Below are 19,701 nucleotides of genomic sequence, written 5' to 3'. Positions count from 1 at the left end.
TTTTTAAATGCTACTTAAAGGCCATTCTTAGTGGTTTAGTGTAGCTGGAAACCAAGAACTTAAGTAGAAACTGCCATCAACTTAATCACATTGAAGTACTTATGAGCACCTCTTAAATATGTGATGCTAACACGTTATATGTCTTCATGAATGTCTCTACAGTGACTGCATGAAACACTTCTTAGATCCATCCTAAGTATAGTCAGAGCACTCACTGGACTTCTGGAACAGTTAAATAAAAAAAAATAGTGTCTCTAAAATAATGTTTTGATTCATTAAGAGCAATGGGATCAAAACCAGATGGATTTGGCAGAGACTTGTTCCCCTGGTTCTCAGGCTGTTTCAGAGCAGAGCCAGCTCAGAGAGGAGATGATCAATGTCACACATTCTACACTTCAGGCACTAATAGATCCTTGGCTCCAGGGTCCCCAGTGTTCAGAGGGAATGCCAGAACACACATGCTGTGACAGAATCATTTTGGAAGCATCCATGCAGACCAGAGAAATGAATAAACTGCCTTGGGCACTGAATAGCTCAGGCAACATCTGTTTCACACCGGACAGTCATTAGGATCGATCTCTTTATTCTCTACAGTGACTGTCACATTTCACAAACACACACACACACACATTCGGTCTTCCTAAGGTGTAACACAGGGATCAGCACCTTGCAACAGAAGTATCCACTCAATGGTACATGAAGGAGTTTGAAAAAACACCAGTTTTGCCTAAAGCTGGTTAGTAATTTACACACACACTCACACTCACACCCATCATTCCATTATCCAACAGACACGTATAGACAAACTTTCAGATTCCAAAGGAGCCCATCATTCTGCTGTTCAGGCACTGAGGATATAAGTGCAAATGAGATAGATAAGCTCCCTGTCCACTAAAGGCTTACTTTCTAGCAGGAAATATACAAATCAGTACACAGGCAAACCAATCTGATGGGAGATGTCCTTGGAGACACAGATTGGAGGAGTACCTAACACCCCTCTAAAATACAACGTCTGCTCATCTTGGAAGACTGCTGATGTCTTGTGAAGCTACCACCCAGGTTCCCCTTACAGAGCCTGCTTAGTCAGTACCTCTGCAGTAGGAAAGTGATGAAAAAAGATTTTTTATTTTAAAACTGGTTGGCCTAAAAAATAACTTATCCTGGCATATTGCCACCTTCATACCTTAGCCAGCTGAAATTCCAAAGCCCATCCCTATGCACACTCTCACAGACCCTCAACTCCATTGCCCCTCCCACATTTTGTCACCTTCATCTGAGGAAACACAAAACCCTACTTGAATCGAAGTCTCCACCTATTTTGGGGTATTTGTATCCAGCATGCCTGATGTGAAAGGAGAAAACAAAAACATGATTGGCCTCATTTCACATTCATGAACGAGAACCCAAGGTAGCCTAATGTATCCAGTAATCATAGCACAACTCCTTAGTCCATTCACTCTTCCCTCTCTATTTCACATTTTCTACTCTCACCTCAAACCTTCAACACTTCCCTTGACCTTACTTTCAGCTGATATCCTTGCTTCCAGTTTCACCGAGAAAACAGAAGCAGTCAAAATACACCATCAAAGCTCCCCTCCTGACAGCATTGGTACCCATAACACTCGATGCCCTTTCCTTATTGCAGGTGAAAACATCCACGATCCAATGTAAGGCCAACCCCTCTACTTGTCCAATAGTTCCCCTCCACTCTCACCTTCCCAAGGGCATTGCCCCAACGATTCCCCCCTCCTTCCTTTATTCTAATCTTTCCCTCTTCTCTTGAACGTTCTTATTAGGAATGTTGTCATCTCTCTCATCTTAAAACAAACAAGCAAACAAAAACACCACTCTCTCTTGATCTCACCTCCCCCCACAGGCACCCAGCTTCTATGTTCTCCTTTATAATATAACTCCTTGAAATAGTTCTTATGCTTGTCTCACTTTTCTCTTCCCATTCTCTCTCTTTTTTTTTAAGATTTTATTTATTTGACAGAGAGAATGAGAGAGCACAGCAGGGGAGCAGCAGAGGGAGAGGGAGAAGCAGGCCCCCCGAGCAGGGAGCCTGACTCAGGGCTCCATCCCAGGACCCCGGGATCACGACCTGAGCCAAAGGCAGACATTCAACTGACTGAGCCACTCAGGTGCCCCTTCCCATTCACTTTTGAATTGACCACTCTACTAAAACAGTGGGCGTTGAGGTCATCAATGACCTTCACATGGCTATCCAATGTCAATTTTTAGTCCTCATCTTACTTGATCTATAAGCAGAATTTGACACAGTTAATCAATCACTCCCTTCTTGAAACACTCTCTTCACTCAGTTTTTAGCACATCTCGGTCTCCTTTTTGGGGGGTTTGTTTGCTTATTTTTTCCTTCCTCACCTCCTTCACCTTTCTCAGTCATCTTTGCTAGTTTCTTCTCATTTCCCTGACCTCTAAATACTCCAGGGCTTAGTTCTTTGACTTCTTAACTCACTCCTAGGCCCATATCATTTGGCTTGGGGCATTAAATGCTGTCTATAAGCTGAGGTATCCCAAAATGATATCTGAGCCTATTCCTCTGCCTTAACTCCAAACCCAGATACCAACTTTCTATTCAATGTCTCCACCTAGATGTCTAACAGACATCTCAGATTTTATATGACTAAAGTTGAATTTCTGGTAAGAGTCAAATCTGTTCCTCCCATAGACTTCCTCATCTTGGCAAATGGCAACTCTACCCTCAGTAACTTGGGACAAAAGCATTTAGGTTTCGGATTTGTTTTGAAGTAGAACCTTCAACAGCATTTGCTGATTAACTGGTCATCTTTGACTCTTCTCTCTCTCTAATAACATCCAATAACCAACTCATCAGCCATTACTCTAATCCAAGTCACCATCTCACTATTTCTATTTTACAACAGTAGCTTCTGAATTTTCTGTTTAACTTTGGCTCTCCACTCCACTGGTAGTGAATCCAGATATTTTAAGGACTTAACTCATAAAACTTGTGGAGACATACTAAAGAAACTGTCTGTAAGAACATGAATACAAAATGAGGTGTAAATGTGAATATTTAGAATTAGAGAAGGTTGTCACCATAAATAACAAACTCTTAAAAACAGACAAGTAATCACAACATTACAAAATCCAGACAAATAACAGTATTTTTGTTAACTAACTACCAGAGATACCTCTGTAGTACTTTTTGCCTCCTTTTTTGGCTCTGTACTTTGATTACATCTTCATACAACAAAAATTTCGTATTTTCCATAGTAAGAATAGAAGGATAACTCAGTCTTTCTTCTATCATGATTTACCAAACTTTTAAAGAATATTCACAGTTGGGGGACACCGAGGTAGCTCAGTTGGTTAAGCATCTGACTCTTAATCTCATCTCAGATCTTGATCTCAGGGTTGTGAGTTTAAGTCCCATGCTGGGTATGGATCCTACTAAAAAAAAAAAAAAATTCATAGTTGGGATGCATAAAATATATAATTTTACCTCTGTTATCCTATAGGCCCTGGGAACACATTGAAGCATTTTAGAAAAAAGAGAGTGTAGGATTTGCATTTTATAAAAATCACTCTGGCCTAAGTTTCTTTAAAGACTGAGTCAGGTTTAGACCAGTGGCAGGGAGACAAGTTAGGGGAGCATGTTAATACTGTAGCCTCAAAATGACAAAAGTCTGTCTTTTACTGAAAATGGGGTTATTATCTCAATAGCATTCTTCAGCTTATGTGAAAGTCATTGAAAAAAAACAAACTCCAGTTCAAAATTAGTAAAAAAGAGAAGTCAATTAAGTTAGCCTCTGCTTATTTCTTTTATAAACATATATCTCAGAAAGGTATTATCTCAGAAAAACAACGAAGATCTTAACTTCTAAATAAGAAGTTCAGACTCAAATGTTTAAAATTAACATTACTTGATTTTACTAATTAACAAGTGATCAGATCTGTGTCTGAAGAAGGGCCAAGTAATACACATGTTAGTAGTTAGGGTTGACTAACTTCCACACAGTAGGATAGAAATAATTATGGGTCCCTTGGCGACAAATAAATCACCAAGAGGAAGGAAATGTTCCGTGGCTTACATTTTTTTTAATGTCCCAAAGGGCCCAACATTGCTAGGAGAAAATTACATGCCATTCCAAAAGATTTAATTACCCTAATACCCAGTTTATGGCTGTTTCTCTTCCAAACCCCCCAAAAGATATGTAAACCTCAGCCTACAGGCAAATCCTGCCAGTGGTAAATAACATGGTGGCCCCTGATGGTAAGAAACTATATCACCGGGGAGCACACATATTTTTGTGTTTTCCCTTAGTGCAGAAATACAAGAGAGATGAGGGTATGGCTAGACAGAAAGGTTCATGGTTTGGGTTTGTGAGAGGACAAGGCATGCCTCACCCTGCCCCCTTCTCACTCTGACTAGAAGAGCCAAGCTGGGCTTTGTCCCTTCAAAGTGTCTCCAGCCTGCCGCCTGGAATGAGCAAATACACACTCCTCTGCACTACAAGGCTTAGTTAGAGGGCAGATGCTGCTCTGTGCAGAGAGCAGGGGAAGAAGGGTTGCTGCTGTCAAGTTCTGCCTATGGCTAGGGGGTGAGTTTAATTCTGGGAGAGGATTAACAAGCCACAGGGCTATTTATCCAGAGCCATATTCTCCCACAGCTTTCTCTGTAACAAAAGGAACATTTTAATCTCCATTTGTCCAATTCCTGTGTCTTATTCTTCAATTCAATCGGTTCTAAATTCAGAAGGGAAAAAGGCAGTGTTCCTCATAACCCCGGACTCACCCCTGCGCCCCCCAAGAAAACCCTGCAATATCTATATTTTTTTAAGAGAGAGAGAAAGGGAAAGTAATTTGTGCTAAACTGAAAGCGTCATGAGGGCAGGGACCATGGTACACGTTATCTGATTATTAAGGAGGAGCTTAATAAAACTTCTGAATAAATATATGAATAAGGAAATGAAAGTTGAAACAATTGGCCCTATTGATCACGCTTCTGCACTCATTATAACAAAGAAAATTATTTTTTTACATGATGTCTAGAAATGAAACTTATTTTTGGAAGGACATTGTATTAGTTCTATATGACCATCGTAACAAATTACTGAAAACTTGGTGGCTTAAAACAACAGAAATTTATCCTCTCAGTTTTGGAGGCCAGAAGTCCAAAATCAAGGCGTCAGCAGAACTGTACTCCTTCAAAGTCTCTACAGGCAAATCCATTCCTTGCCTGTCTCAGCCTCTGGGAGCTGCCAGCAGTCCTGGGCCTGTGGACACATCATTCCAATCCTGCCTCCATGGTTACGTCGTGTCTCCTTTTCTGTGTGTCCATAATCTCCCTCTGGTTTTCCCATACAAAGATACTTGTATGGCATTTAGGACCCACTGGGATAATCTAGGATAATCTCTTTAGCTCAAGACCCTTAACCTAATCACATCTGCAAAGATCCTTTTTTCCAAATTAAGGGAGAACATTTACAGGTTTTAGGAATTACGGGATGTGCTATGTTTAAGTAGCTATGATTCAGCCTGTTACACACACCTTAAGTGGAATTTTTCCTACAATGACAGGATAAAGAAGGTGTTTGCCTGAGATTACCAGTGAAAACCAACAGAAAACCAAATTACCTTAAACAAACAGAAGAAACTGAGGAGTGTGAAAGCTGAGATTTGGATCTAGGGAGTTGAACTCCCACGTTCTGAGCCACTAAACTATACTGCCTTCTCCAAAGGGGTGAGATCACCGATTCACATAAACTGGAAAATCCAGGTACAGTCTGTCTTCAGTAAAGCTTGGGTCAAAGGCTTAAACAATGTCATCAGGGCTTATTTATCTGCATCATTCAGCTCACTCTTCCACGTTGACCCTATTTTAGAATTCCGTGCTGTGTTCTCTGGTATCTCCAAGCTCACATCATCCTTGCTGGTTTAAGCCCAATCACTCCGCCCATCACTGTGGTTAGGAGAATAAACTCATCTCTCTGGCTGTGCCTGAACCACATGACAAGGCTGGGGCTGGGGAGGTAGGCGACAGTGACAGCCCTTTCCAAACTACACAAAGTGGGAGGGATTGTTTCTCCAAAGTCCAATCTGAGCACTGCAACCAGAGGTAAGGTTAAAGGATGCTGAGAAGCCAAAAGCAACAAAGGTTCCCTGAAGGTTTTCACTGCAAATAGGGAACCATTTCTAGGAAGCAGCTGCTCTCATTTTAGTTCCCCAGAGAAGCTGGTATTACATTACTTGTACAGAAAGCTTATGTACAAATGACTTAGGAAAAACCCTAGCCCACTGTAAAATATTTCACTAGCCTCAGCTCTTCTCTGCTTATGTTCCTGGTCCAAAGCAAAACATGGAACAAATATGTTTAATCATAAAACCCCTGCAAGTCACTACTTTATCCGAAGATTTCTGTTATTCCCTAAATTATCCTCTGGGCTAATAAAATAATAGAAGGCAGATGGTAAAAAGAATGCCTTTTAATTGTCTCTAAATCCTTTATAATATTTGATAATTTTAAAAGTTAAGATACTATTACTTTATTAAAAGTTAATGAAGTTCATGACTATTTCAATGTAGTAAACCATGTTATTACAGAAGCAATGAGTCTCCTGTCTCAGAGTCCCTGCCCTGCATCTTTCTATTTTAGAACTTCCCAGGTCAGCATAAAAAAAGAAAAAGTATAAGGAAGAAAGAACTGTGTTCAAGACATATGTCACTCAGATATATAATTTGCTATCTTAATTCTGTTTAAGTTCCTTTTTCAAGAGCATACGTAAGCAAAAGAAAATTACTGGCAAGAAATGGGAAGAAACATAGCAATCTAAACCAGAAAGAAACTAAGAGAAGCAGAGAAGCAGTTGCAAAATTCTGTGATTATCCCAAATTTATTCCCTCATTTAGAAATTCCTCAAGTAAGGTCTATTTTTATACATAGAGGAAGATTAGTATGCTTCAAGTTCTAAAGCTCCAAAACTCAAATTATTTTGTAATATCAAATTCAATATAATTTTCTACCTCATTAAAAAAAATCTCTAGTTTCCATGTTTCTTATAAATTGTTATGGAACTTGGTCTTAAATTCTTCCAAGTAATTTTGTGGGAATGAGTAAAAAACAATTTTAATGCATTTGTTAATATCGTATGTATACTTAAAATCGCTAAAATATAAAATAGAAGATTTTATATACATTGTTGATCAAAAAAATCTGTTGGGTAAGTTTTTACCACTGGGCAAAAAAATAAACATAGCACAAAGTCATTTTTCTTATAGATTTCTCCAGTGCTTTCTAGCCACGTAGTTATTTTAAAGCATTATTAAAATTCATTACACCTTCATTTTATATTTAAAGGAAGATTTGTGTTTGGAAACCAAAGAATACATATACACGTGCACACACACACACACACACACACACCTACTCCTTTCTAAACTGGTTAAGGAACAATCCAATATTGAACCTAAATATATTTGTTTGACATGAATACCAGGAAATCTCATTGGGTTTAATTAAAATCTGTTTTTAAATTTAAATGACTCAAAATTACACATAAGTATTTTTTGTTCCCAAGTGGATACATAAACAGATGAATATTATATATTATGTGGTAACTATAATCTAATATTTAATATATATTAAAGAAACAGATTTTTACGTGTGATTTCTAATTATCAAGATCCATAAATTGCTGGCAGCTTGACAATGGAAACTGGTTAAGCAGTATTGTAGATGTCTATATACTCGAAGAAGAAATCATTTTATTTTTTTTCTGATTTTGCTCTATTAAGAAAAATATGGACATGTATTATATGTAAGTGCAAAGAACATATTTACTAAACATGTTTGATATTATAATTGTTACAGTGTATTTTTAAAGTTGATATCCTTGGATCAAATTCAAGGAATGTTTGTTCTCATATAGATATTTAGCTTATGGAAGATAATGCAACCGATTTGTCAGTGCAGCGTGAGCAAAAGGTACATATATCATACACACAGGACTCACTTTTCTTTCTAATCTCACAAACTTTAATCAAGTTCTGGAATTAATACCACTGATAACTTAGATCATGCTTCCATTCACACTGAAGTGAAGATTGGGAATATGTTTAAAAATAGATCCAAGTTACAGACTTAATATACACTTCTTGAGATAAGAACTTTGAGAAATGAATTCCAATTTTAATTCAAATGTAAACTCTAAGATCGGCATTTCACAGCTGTCTGGGTGGGCCACATGCAAAGGCTCCCAGGAAAATGCCTCTGACTTCAACAGAGCCTATAATAGGATTTTCGAGAGGACCGCTGTCCTCCTTGTGCTCTTGATAGAACCTTGACTCCTTTCTCACATCCCCTACCCCCAAAATCCTTGGCCTCCTGAATACAAGCCACTAAAGAAAACAATCCCCAAACACAGACTACCATTAGAACGAATTACCACCTTCTATAAAAGACCCTCAGAACTAGTCTTCTCACTCTCTTTGCTGTTGACCTTAATCTCCACAGACCCTCACTCTTTCATCCTTCCTTAAATCACCTCCCCAAACTCTTCACTGTACCCTAAGAAACCCCAGATCTTTCATCAGCTAAAGTGATATTCTAGCTATGTTCTCACTCTAACCACCTTTATTTTTCTAAGGGCACAACTTCTTCAACAGCTCTCTGAAAGGGTAACTATTCTTCTCTTCTACCCTTTCCACACTCCAGGGCTACGATAAAGTCAAATTCTTCCTTTATCCTTATTGACACTTCTCAACTATTTCTCTTTTCTCTTAACAAAAACAAAAAAAAAGGGGGGGTATATTTTTTACAGCAAATTATCATTTCATAGTCCAAGCACTTCCACACTTTCCCAGACTATGATTATTTAACCTTTTTCCTCACTCCTCAAAACTCAGTACTTCCCATCCCATCCTCAAATGAAGATCTCACTTCTAATTTCACTGGAAAAAAAAAAAATAGTAGTAATCCTTCCATCTGCCAATCATCCTGTGTCTGTGCCCATGCCCCTGTCTTCCTTCTAGGACAATGGATAAGCTTTCCTTGCTGTCTAAGGGATTCCTCCTACTTGACTGAAATGTGAGTAACATGGGGCACCTGGGTGGCTCAGTCAGTTAAACATCTGACTCTTGGTTTCAGCTCAGGTCATGATCTCAGGGTAGCAGGATAGAGCCCCACTTTGGGTTCCATGCTCAGCTGGGAGTCTGCTTGAGATTCTCCTTCTACCTCTGCCCCTCCCCACCCAATTCGCATGCACGAGACTGCATGCTCTATCTCTCTCTAAAATAAATAAATAAATAAATCCTTAAAAAATTTAAAAAAAAAAGAACTATGAGTAACATATTTCACACACTCCTGGTTTCCCCCCTTGCTGTTTATTTCCACTTCCTTTGCTGGGTATTCCTCTTCTTGCCCTCTAAATGTTGGCAACCTCCAGGACTTAGTCCTTGGATTTTTTTTTTTCCACCTACATTTATTTCTTAGATGATCTTATCTAAGTCAATGATTGTAAATAAAATTGATATCTATGCTGTTCAATACAGTAGCCACTTGCCAACTGTAGCTGCTTAGCACTTGAAATGTGGCTAGTCCAAATTCTAAAATATACACTGGATTTGGGGGATTAGTATGAAAAAAACTATAAAATACAATTTCAGATTGGCTATTTTCGATATATTAGGTTAAATAAATCTATTAAAATTAACTTTCCAGGGCACCTGGGTGGCTCAGTCAGTTAAGCGTCTGCCTTCAGCTCAGGTCATGATCCCAGGACCCTGGGATTGAGTCCCGCATCGGCCTTCCTGCTCAGCAGGGAGTCTGCTTCTCTCTCTCTATCCCTCTGCCCTTCCCCCCCACTCGTTCTCTCTCTCTCTTTCTCTCAAATAAATAAAATCTTTTTAAGAATTTAAATTAAATTAATTTTCCTGTTTCTTTTAAGTTTGTTTGTTTGTTTGTTTACTTATTTATTTAATCTCTATACCCAATGTGGGGCTTGAACTCACAACCCCAAGATCAAGAGTCACATGCTCAAGGGGCCAGATGCCCCTTGCCTGTTTCTTTTTAATTTTTAATGTGGGCACTAGAACATTCTCAATCACATCTGTGGTTCATATTATATTTATATTAGACAATATTGATCTGTACCTGAATGACTTCAACCTTTCTTTCCTTTGAGCCCATACTTACATTACACACTACCTATTTGACACTTTCATTTTTGTATAATTGGCACATTAAACATAATGTGTCCAAATCTCAACTCTAGGTTTCTGCCCATTGAAAACTGTATGTTCCTCTCCTCTCTGTCTCAGAAAATGGCAATTCCTATCTTCCAGTTCATCAGGTCTAAAGTCTAAGAATCATCCTTCCTTGACTCTTTCTTTCCCTCACACTCCACACCCAGTCTTTCAGCAAGTACTGACAACTCACTATCAAAATATTTTTAATAGAGTATTTTAAGGAAGAAAGAAAACAAGAAAGAAAGGGCTAATCTAAGAATCCTTTTTGAGTTGACCATCACTCCAAGAAACTGTTTGGGACATTTTGAGAAGCTTTATAGAGTGTAACTGAGACCCTTCTGCCCAGGGAAAGAAAGGAAGAAACAGTTATCCATTGACTCTTATCCTCCCTTCCTGGTGGCTCATGTGTCAGTGTTGAGCCCATTCCTATTGGTGTCCCAAGCCAGGAAGGCATCAGGGAAGCCTGGAGAAGGAAGCAGCCTCTACGTCAGAAGCTGGAATAAGAAGTGAGTCTGAGAGGATTTCAAGTGGTATATGAAAGGTATTTGCCACAACTCTCAGAACAGTCCATGAGCATCTCTTCCCAACTCGCATAATCAGTGATGTAACATTGGTAGCTTGAAATTGGCTACTTTAGAATATTTACACCATGGAAACTGGCAAAGCTATAAATCAGGCTTCCTCCCTCTTGCCCACCATAGCCAGTTATTAAACATTTGCTAGCACCACACTGACTACAAGTTCTGTTTTTCAGAGAGCTACAGTTTACCCCTCTCCTGCTCCTTCTCAGAACTGCAGCCACATTAGTTCTTTTTGTACTTCTTTGAAATCACTTCTGTGCTTCCCTCCTTTGGGCCATTGCAGATGGTTTTCCCACGGCCTAGAACTCCAAGCAGGAATTACTTTTTGACCGAGTAATTCCTCTATATCTTTCATAGCTTACAATTGTCATTGCCTCTGGAAAGCCTTTGCTGACCCTCAGTCCAGGTCCCATTCATTTGTCATCTACTTTTAACTGCATATAAGTGATTATTTAATTGATACCTGTTTCTCCAGCTAGACTACAAGTTCCATGAGGGAGCAAATCATCACCATTTTTCTCACTTTTGCATTCCGCATACTGAGTTTGTACATTTACTGAGTATCTCAACAAAAATTTTTCAATCAACAGTTATTAAAAGCACTTTTACCATTCTCCCATGAGTGGAATTGCAATTGTTTTAAGAGTATTAGAAGAGTCCTTATACTTGAAAATGGTGGGGGGGACCATGTTGAGAGGAGAACACAAGACATTTTTTGAACGGGCACCACTTCCAGCTATAATCTATTGATATAAACCCCCAGTCACATAGCTCTACCTAACTATGAGGGACATGAGAAAGGTACGTTAGCCAAGTGTCCAAGAAAAAAGGATATAGTAATAAGTTTGATAAACTAGCCAGTCTCTGCCACAGTCAGCCCTTTTGGACATCAAATATCTATCCATTTTTATTTCCTGACAAATCACACTCTTCCTCTCCCCAAAGGAGGACCTAAAATTCAACCAAAGTACACATCCAGCTCAGAGTCCAGGATCTCTGGCTGTTTGCAGTCTTCCCCATCAGGTCCAGGTGTGACTCCTTCTGGCCGGGTAATAACGTGTACCAAACATAAAAATTATTTCCACCTTTCCCCAGAAGCACACAACATCCAGTAGTGGGGCAGGTACAGGATACCCTCAGGAAAAACTCTTAGTGAAAGGAAAAAAGAGAAGACACATAGCAATCACCATACCAAAGAAGTTATAGAATCTGCTGGGGAGTCACTGAGAAGCCCCTTACCCTGGAGGTGGGGAAGCTCTTTGAGTATACAGTGATTCTGTTCTGGGAGTAAACTCCCATATTCATTTTTTTAGTGGCCCCTGGATCCACTCTGGGAAGTTTTTTTCCTGCTTGTTGGCCACATCTTGCTATTATCCTCCTTCGGAACTGTACAGCTTTTGTGGATCACTTCCATATAAAGCCACCGTATTTTACTTTTGAATATTCAATTAAACCAAGGTTCATGGTTTCACTGGCAATAAAAGTCTCTAAAATATTTGGTAGATTTTTTAATCTATTTTCTTCTAATTAATTCTTCATGACAATAACCACATTCAATGTTTTTTTTTTTTTTAAGCATAGCTTTAAAATTTCTTTTTATCTTCACTTCTTCACCCCTTGCCTTAGTCTTTCAACTTAGTAAGTGCCTGGAGGTGATCTGAGATAATGGGCTGGGTTAGGAAGGACATACCCTTAATCTGATTTTTGCTGCATTGATAAGTCTTAGACATTTGCTCAAAACCAAGGACCCAGATACCTGGTATGACTATGCCCTTTCATTTCTGCTTGCAAACCAGCCAATGCTTTTGTTAGTTCATCTCTTTTTTATAACTTCCCAAAGGCAGCCAAAACCACCAACATATTTCAATAATGCTATTTCCCAACTTCATCACCTAGAACAACAAAGCTCAGTAGGTACATGGTCTAGATTCCAACTGGTTTCTGGTGGCAGTTTTACCATTACATAAGATGCATCTCCAACCCTTTAATATGCCATATCTGTTTCCATGCTGCCACTTAGGACAAACCACTATGCCAATGAATCCCACAGCTCTTTCCCTGTGTCTTATGTTCCATCCATTGTTGACCAAATCTAGATAACTCTACCTCTCAAATATCTCTCAAATCTCTCCCCTCTGTTCTGTCCCCAGGGTTGCTACCTTAATTCAAGTCATCCTTTCTCATATAAATTAGTCCCCTCATTGGTAGACTCTATGCCTCCAAAAGCCATCACACCTCATCTCTGCTCCCAGAAATGTTCTAAAATGCCAATGCAATCACTGCAACTTATTAAAACATCTGGATGGTTCCCATTGCTTTAAGGCTAAAATTCAAAGTTCTCCAATATCTAATCTCATCTCTAATTACTCTTCAATCCTCATTTCAGTTATGTAAAATCATTTTAGCTCCTGCAAATATAGCACTATCACTTTCTCAGATATCCATTATCATGTAGAGGTTAGACCATTGGACTAGATAGAACTTTTCTTCTTTCTTGAGTAAACTTATTCATCCTTCAAAATGTACCAAAGACTTTAAATCTCCTAGGAAGTAGGAGTAAAGCTTGTTTTTATTACAGTATGGGTCACACTATAATTACATATATCAAGTTTAAACTTCTTAAGGACAAACAGCATAACTTTTGTCTCTATACATCTCACATCATAAGTAAATATTGGTTGAAAAAATGCATGACCCCCACAATTATGGCATAGCGATGACCCCCAACATCAATCTTCAATCTTCACCTGTCTCTCTCTCTTAACTGCCAGATCTTCAATTCCAACTTCCTGATGACTCTCTCCATATGCGTGTCTACTTGGCAGATCTAAAACTGAATCCATTATCTTTCCCATCCCTTTCTCCACCTGCCTAAAATCCATTTGTCCTCTGAATTCTGATCTCAACTTAATGATGTCTATCTACCCAGTTTTCCAGACTAGACACTTCAATGTCTTTCTTTAGGAATTCTTTGGTCAAGTGAATTGCTGATAGGTTAAAAACAGCAAGCAGAGTTCTTTTCTGCAGCATTTCATATAGCTTTCAATATATTAATGCTCAATATGAATCTCAACCAGTAAATGCATTTTCTTAAACTTACCTAACTAGAGATCCCTTTTGCTGAGATGAATCCCTCAGAACTAGTGTTCAGAAGACTACACTTTGAGAAATGCTGCTGTAAATCCCTCTCCACCTTCTTCCCTGCCCTCAGCTTGAAGTCACCAGTGGCTTTCTATTATACACAGGTGCAAATCCTCAGCCTGCTATTATATTCTCTTCTAAATCTAGCCTCGCTCACCTTCCTAACCTCACTTCTTATCACATCTCTCCTTTCCCAAAACGCATCACATTCTTTCTTCCTTCAGAGCTTTAATATTTTTCTCCCATGGCTCAAAATGGCCTCTTCTTTTCCGACCCTACATTTAACAAACTTCTCCTTAAAACCGCTTCCTAATGAGATCTCTTTTTTTTTTTTTAATTTTTTTAAAGATTTTATTTCTTCATTTGAGACAGAGAGATACAGAGAGAGAGCACGAGCAGGGGGAGAGGCAGAGGGAGAGGGAGAAGAAGACTCCCCGATGATCTGGGAGCCCGATGAGGGGCTCGATTCCAGGACCTGAAGATCATGACCTGGAGATGCTTAACCATCTGAGCCACCCAGGCACCCCTACTGAGATCTCTTCTGAGAAACTTTCATTCTGGCACTTGGTTGGTTACTCTTCAGTGTCTCCATAATGCTTTGCACTTACCTCTAGTACAGCAATTGTCACAACTGGTGATAAGAAATTACCCAGGCATTCATCCCCACCATTACTCTATGAGCCCTTTAATCATTGTCTCTCCAGCTTCAAACATAGTGCCCGCCATAGAGCAGGCACTCATTGAATGAAAAAAATTCACATGAAAGAATAACATAACAAGCAATAACAAGAGAGGAAAAATGGAGGTGAAGTTATGAAGGCTTAAACAGAAATGTATCTTAGAAGTTATATATTTCAGCCATTAGTCTCTGGAAAACAGTATCACTTTGCTTAAATAGACTTCCAGGTTCCATCTTACCAAGTTCCTGATAGAAAGTAAACCTTTACTATAATTTGTCTTAAAGGAAAATTCTATAGCTTCCAAAAAATCTTTTTGGGGTTTTGGGGGGAACACATTCACAGACAGCTTGCCTACTCTAACTATCCTGCTCAACAATAGAATTCAAAGCCATAAACCTCTCACTGCTTTATTAACTGTGAACTACACAGTCTGAGGTCTTATATTAGAAGAAATATCACTCTGTTGGAAGACGTGGCTAAGCAATTTTGTCCCAATAAATTCCTCATGCCCATTAGCATACTCTCTCCTCTCAATTTCTGGTGGCCCCAGAGCTTAGTAACTCTTTTAATCATGGCTCCCCACCTTCCACTGCTAAGAATTAAAGTGTGGGCTTTTGTTTCAACAAGGAAATTCCATTAAAAGCACACCAGAAGCAGTTTTGCCTGTTGGTTTAATGAACTTCTTTGCTACACCAAAAACTTACCTTTCACAATCAGATCCATAGAGTCCTTGAATTTTTCCTTTACACTAAAAATGAATGGCTCCTTGAAAGAAGTTTGTTGAGAGGGCTCCTTAAAATGTTCACTTTTGAACAGATGTTTGGGAAAACAAATACATTTGTGTGCTGTCCGAAATTCTTGGACCACATCAAGTGTTTCCTTTTCTTTAATCTCCAAAGGTATGAATTTGCCAGATTTTGGTTTTTGATGTTTATTTTTAAAAACATTTATAGAAGTACCTTGAACTTTATTCTGTGAATAAAACAAAAATAAATTTAATAAAATTTAATATTAATCATATAATAAAATTATATATTTTATTAATAAGTTAATAAAATTATATCCACTAAATGCATTTTACAACATACCTTACTATATAAGATATTTACTATAAAGCATATGACAGTAATCAGGTAAAGCAGATGCTATCCTTTATAGTTCTCCAAAAGCCCTTAACAAGAATGAGGGTTATACGCCACTTAAAATTAAAATGTAAATTCTCCAATAGTAATTTTCTCCTCATATGTGATATTTTCAAATGCAACTTTAAAGTCCATTTTAAAACAGAAGTTTTCAAATAGTAAGCATATAAGAATTTAATAATTTTCAAGCATCTTTTAAGCATTTTCTAATGTCCATAAAATGCTAACACTCTCAAACCTCTTTCTGTTGAATATAAGAAATTATAGCTCATACATGGAAATAGGTTCTCAAGAAAAGTATACTAATAATCAGATATGTATTTCAGATCCTTTCAATCACTTAATTCCTTCTTACTTTTGACTACCTTGAGTAATAGAAAAATAATACAGCCCCAGGTCTCTGACAGGTAATTATCCAAACCATTATAATTGTTCTATTCTAGACATTCTCTTGGCCCATAGATAGAGCTATAGTTCCCTGCCCTCGTCACTCCCCTCCAAAAAAATGTTGCCAACTCAAGACACCAATAAGGAGGTTTTAATATGCTAGTACTATGTTCTGCCAAGCAACCAAAGATGGAAGAGTATACTCTTATGATTGGAAAAAATTCTTTAAAAAGTCAAGTACATCTATCTAAAGTACATCTATCTAACTCTTTAGTCTGTGAAGTTTTCATCCCATGTGCCTACTACTGAAATCAATATAATTTAAAATTATTTTTAATCAGTTAGAGGAAAAACTTAAGCAGTGTTAACAATGTTGATTAGAAAATTAAAACCACCTATGACCAGTCTCAGCCTAGAGGACCATTCAAATGAAACATATGTAACAATTATAATCCCCCTCCCCTACACTGTAAGCATTGAAAAATATTTAAAATCGTTATCTAAAATTCAGTTTTAAAATAAAAAGTATTGGGGCGCTCAGCAGAGAGTCCGCTTCTCCCTCTGACCCTACCCCCTCTTGTGCTCGTGCGCTCTCTCTCTTTCTCAAATAAATAAAATCTTTAAAAAAAAATTTTTTAAGTATTCAAAAGGGGATGGTATACTGTGGCCACAGTAAGGCATCTTAAGATCCCCTTTCCTCACCTATCTCGCCAAAGACCCATTTGTCACAATAGCAGCTGTTCCCCCAAATTTCCCATCTCCTCTGGAGATGCTTTCCTCTGATATTTCATCCTGTGCTGACTCCTCTATCTCTTTGCTGACCCATTCCCTTACACTCCTTCTCACCTTCCAAATCTATGCCATTCAGCAAATATTTATTGAGCCAGCCACAAAGTTTGTTGCTGGAGATGCAACAGTCAAAAAGAATCACTGCCCTCAAGGAACGATCAGACTGGTAAACGGCTCTTAACACAAGGTGATATGAAAGAAGATACAGGGAAGCATGTCATGCTGGGGGCACACAGCTCATGGCATATTTCCTAGTTTAGCTTTATCTAATAGTGTTTAAATACAGATATTTATTTGAGATATGTAATTCAAATATTTCTGTGATAATTCATCAAAACATTAAAAATTGGATTAAATGTGCAAATACACATGTAATTAAATAATCTGGATAGCTATAAAAATCTTATTTTTAAATGCAATCTAAAATCAATTTTTATAGCTAGTAAAGATTTCATTTGTCTCTTCTATTCAGAATCTATTAGGGTTCATGCAACCATTTGGAACAATCACTGTAGTATACAAAAATAGTTATTAGTTTCCTGAAAAATAAGTTAGATAAAGGCAAAGCATTAACCTCATTTATTTTCTCATAATGTTGGGCAATGAGAGTTTTCGCTTCTTGAAAAAAATCTTGCTTGGTGATCTCTAATACAGGACCTAAAACAGAAACACAAAATGTTTTATTTTTTTAATGTAATTAATGTACTTTCTTAATCACAAATGGCAAAACTATGAGATTAAAATTTGGGCAGTGATGATTCTTGCAGAACATTATAAAAGGTAAGTGTTCCAAGTGGAAGTTAACAGTGGATGCAAAAGAAGTTCATATAATGCTCCTTCAATGTAATATTTTTCTTTAGAAAACATCAGCTTACAAAGGTGAGAGTGATAAGGTAGATTATTCTAATTTATTAAAGTCTAGGGGAACCAATTATAGTACACAAAATTTAAATCCCCTTCAGCTTTTAAAGTTCTTTAAATATTACTATACAGACACATAACATGACTTGGGCGCAAAAACGATTAACAAATCTAAGTGTGTTTTCTATACCCGATGACTAATTCATATGGCTGTACATTTCTTTACAAATATTTACCTTCCAACTAGTTAAAATTATAACTGCAAAATAAACTCAATAGGTTTATTAGGTAGGAATAGCAGTGACATAAAAAAATACACACCTACAAATGGGTAACACTATAATAACTCTTATCCCATTTATATTTTCTTAAGATTCTTATTCTTTTTATCCCAAGCTATGTATAGAATTCTATAGCATAGACTACATCATTCTCATTTAGTCTTGTCTAAGTTTTTCTCCTGATATATTTCCTTCATTATTAGCTGATTCTGACATTTATAAGTGTTTCTTGGCTTCCTCTTCTTAACCTGGACTCAGCAAAGTTTAAGCATATTACCAAATTATTGATTCAAATCGGCTTTTCAATCTAGCCAGTGTGATCCCCATTCCTATAACTCTACCTCCTTTAGTATTCTTAGGATCAAGATTTTCTCTCTTCTTTTCACCCTCTCATGTTTTAAGCAATTAAAAAATTCATCTTGAGTGCCTGGGTGGTTCAGTCACTTAAGCATCTGCCTTCGGCTCAGGTCATGATCTCTGGGTCCTGGGACCGAGTCCTGAGTTGGGCTCCCTGTTCAGCAGGGAGTCTGCTTATCCCTCTCCCTCTGCCTCTCCGCCCCCCGCTCGTGCTCTCTCTCTCTCTCCCCCGCCCTCTCTCTCTCTCGCTTTCAAGTAAATAAATAAAATCTAAAAATTAATTAATTAATTAAAAAGTCATCTTCATGCAAATCAAAATCATAATGAGATACTGTCTTAGTCCATTTGGGCTGCTGTAACAAAATGCCACAGGCTGGGTGACTTACAAACAACAGACATTTATTTCTCACAATTCTGGAAGCTAGTAGTGCAAGATCAAGGTGTCAGCATGGTCAGGTGAGGGTCCTCTTCCAGGTCCCAGACATCTCATTGTATCCTCACAAGGTGGAAGGGACTAGGGAGCTCTCTGGGGCCCCTTTTATAAGAGCACTAACCCGTTGATTGAGGGATCCACCGTCTGACCTAATCACCTCCCAAAGGCTCTACCTCCTAATATCATCACCTTTTGGGGTTGGAATTTCAACATTCCAATTTTGGGGGGACCCAAACATTCAGATCACAGCAGACACCACCACATACTCATCAGAATGGCTAAAATTAAAAAGACTGATGACAGCCAAAATTGGTGATGCTGTGGAGCTACTGGAACACTCATGTGTCTTTGGTAGAAATGCAAGATAAGATAATCAGCTTGGAAAAATTATAGCAATTTCTTATAAACCTTAATATACACCTAACCTGGGACCTAGCAATCCCACTCCTAGGTATTTATCAAAGAGAACGAAAAATATTTTTACAAAAGCGTTGTACAGGAATGCTCCTAGAAGCTTTATTCATAAGAGTTCTAAACTCGAAACAGCCCAGATGTGTATCAACAAAAGAACAGTAAACAAACTGTGGACTATTCACAAATGAAATACCACTCAGCAATAAAAAAGAATCAAGCTACTGACATACACAACATGGATGAATTTCAAAATCATTATGCAAAGTAAGCATTCTTACACACACACACACACACTACTTTATGGTTCCACTTATATGAAGTTCTAGTGCAAACACAGCTAATATATGGGAGATAGAAAAGAACAGTGATTTTTCTGGTCAGGGATGGCATGGATTGAGTGAGAAGGGA

General features: G+C 38.0%; 1 protein-coding gene across 1 annotated transcript in view; it reads right to left on the bottom strand.

Moving 5' to 3' along the window:
- Positions 1-19,701, bottom strand: part of IQCM (IQ motif containing M) — a 103,357-nt gene that overhangs the window by 23,129 nt on the left and 60,527 nt on the right. The window contains exons 4-5 of the mRNA XM_081813066.1: positions 17,522-17,604; positions 15,334-15,601 (exon numbers count right to left, since the gene is read on the bottom strand). Coding sequence (XP_081669192.1) covers positions 15,334-15,601; positions 17,522-17,604 — 351 coding nt within the window. The remainder of the gene's footprint in view (positions 1-15,333; positions 15,602-17,521; positions 17,605-19,701) is intronic.

This window comes from Leptonychotes weddellii, chromosome 2, assembly GCF_054177405.1.
Source record: "Leptonychotes weddellii isolate Sample4059 chromosome 2, ASM5417740v2, whole genome shotgun sequence".
NCBI classification, from domain to species: domain Eukaryota; kingdom Metazoa; phylum Chordata; class Mammalia; order Carnivora; family Phocidae; genus Leptonychotes; species Leptonychotes weddellii.
This window is presented reverse-complemented; position numbering and strand designations above follow the sequence as displayed.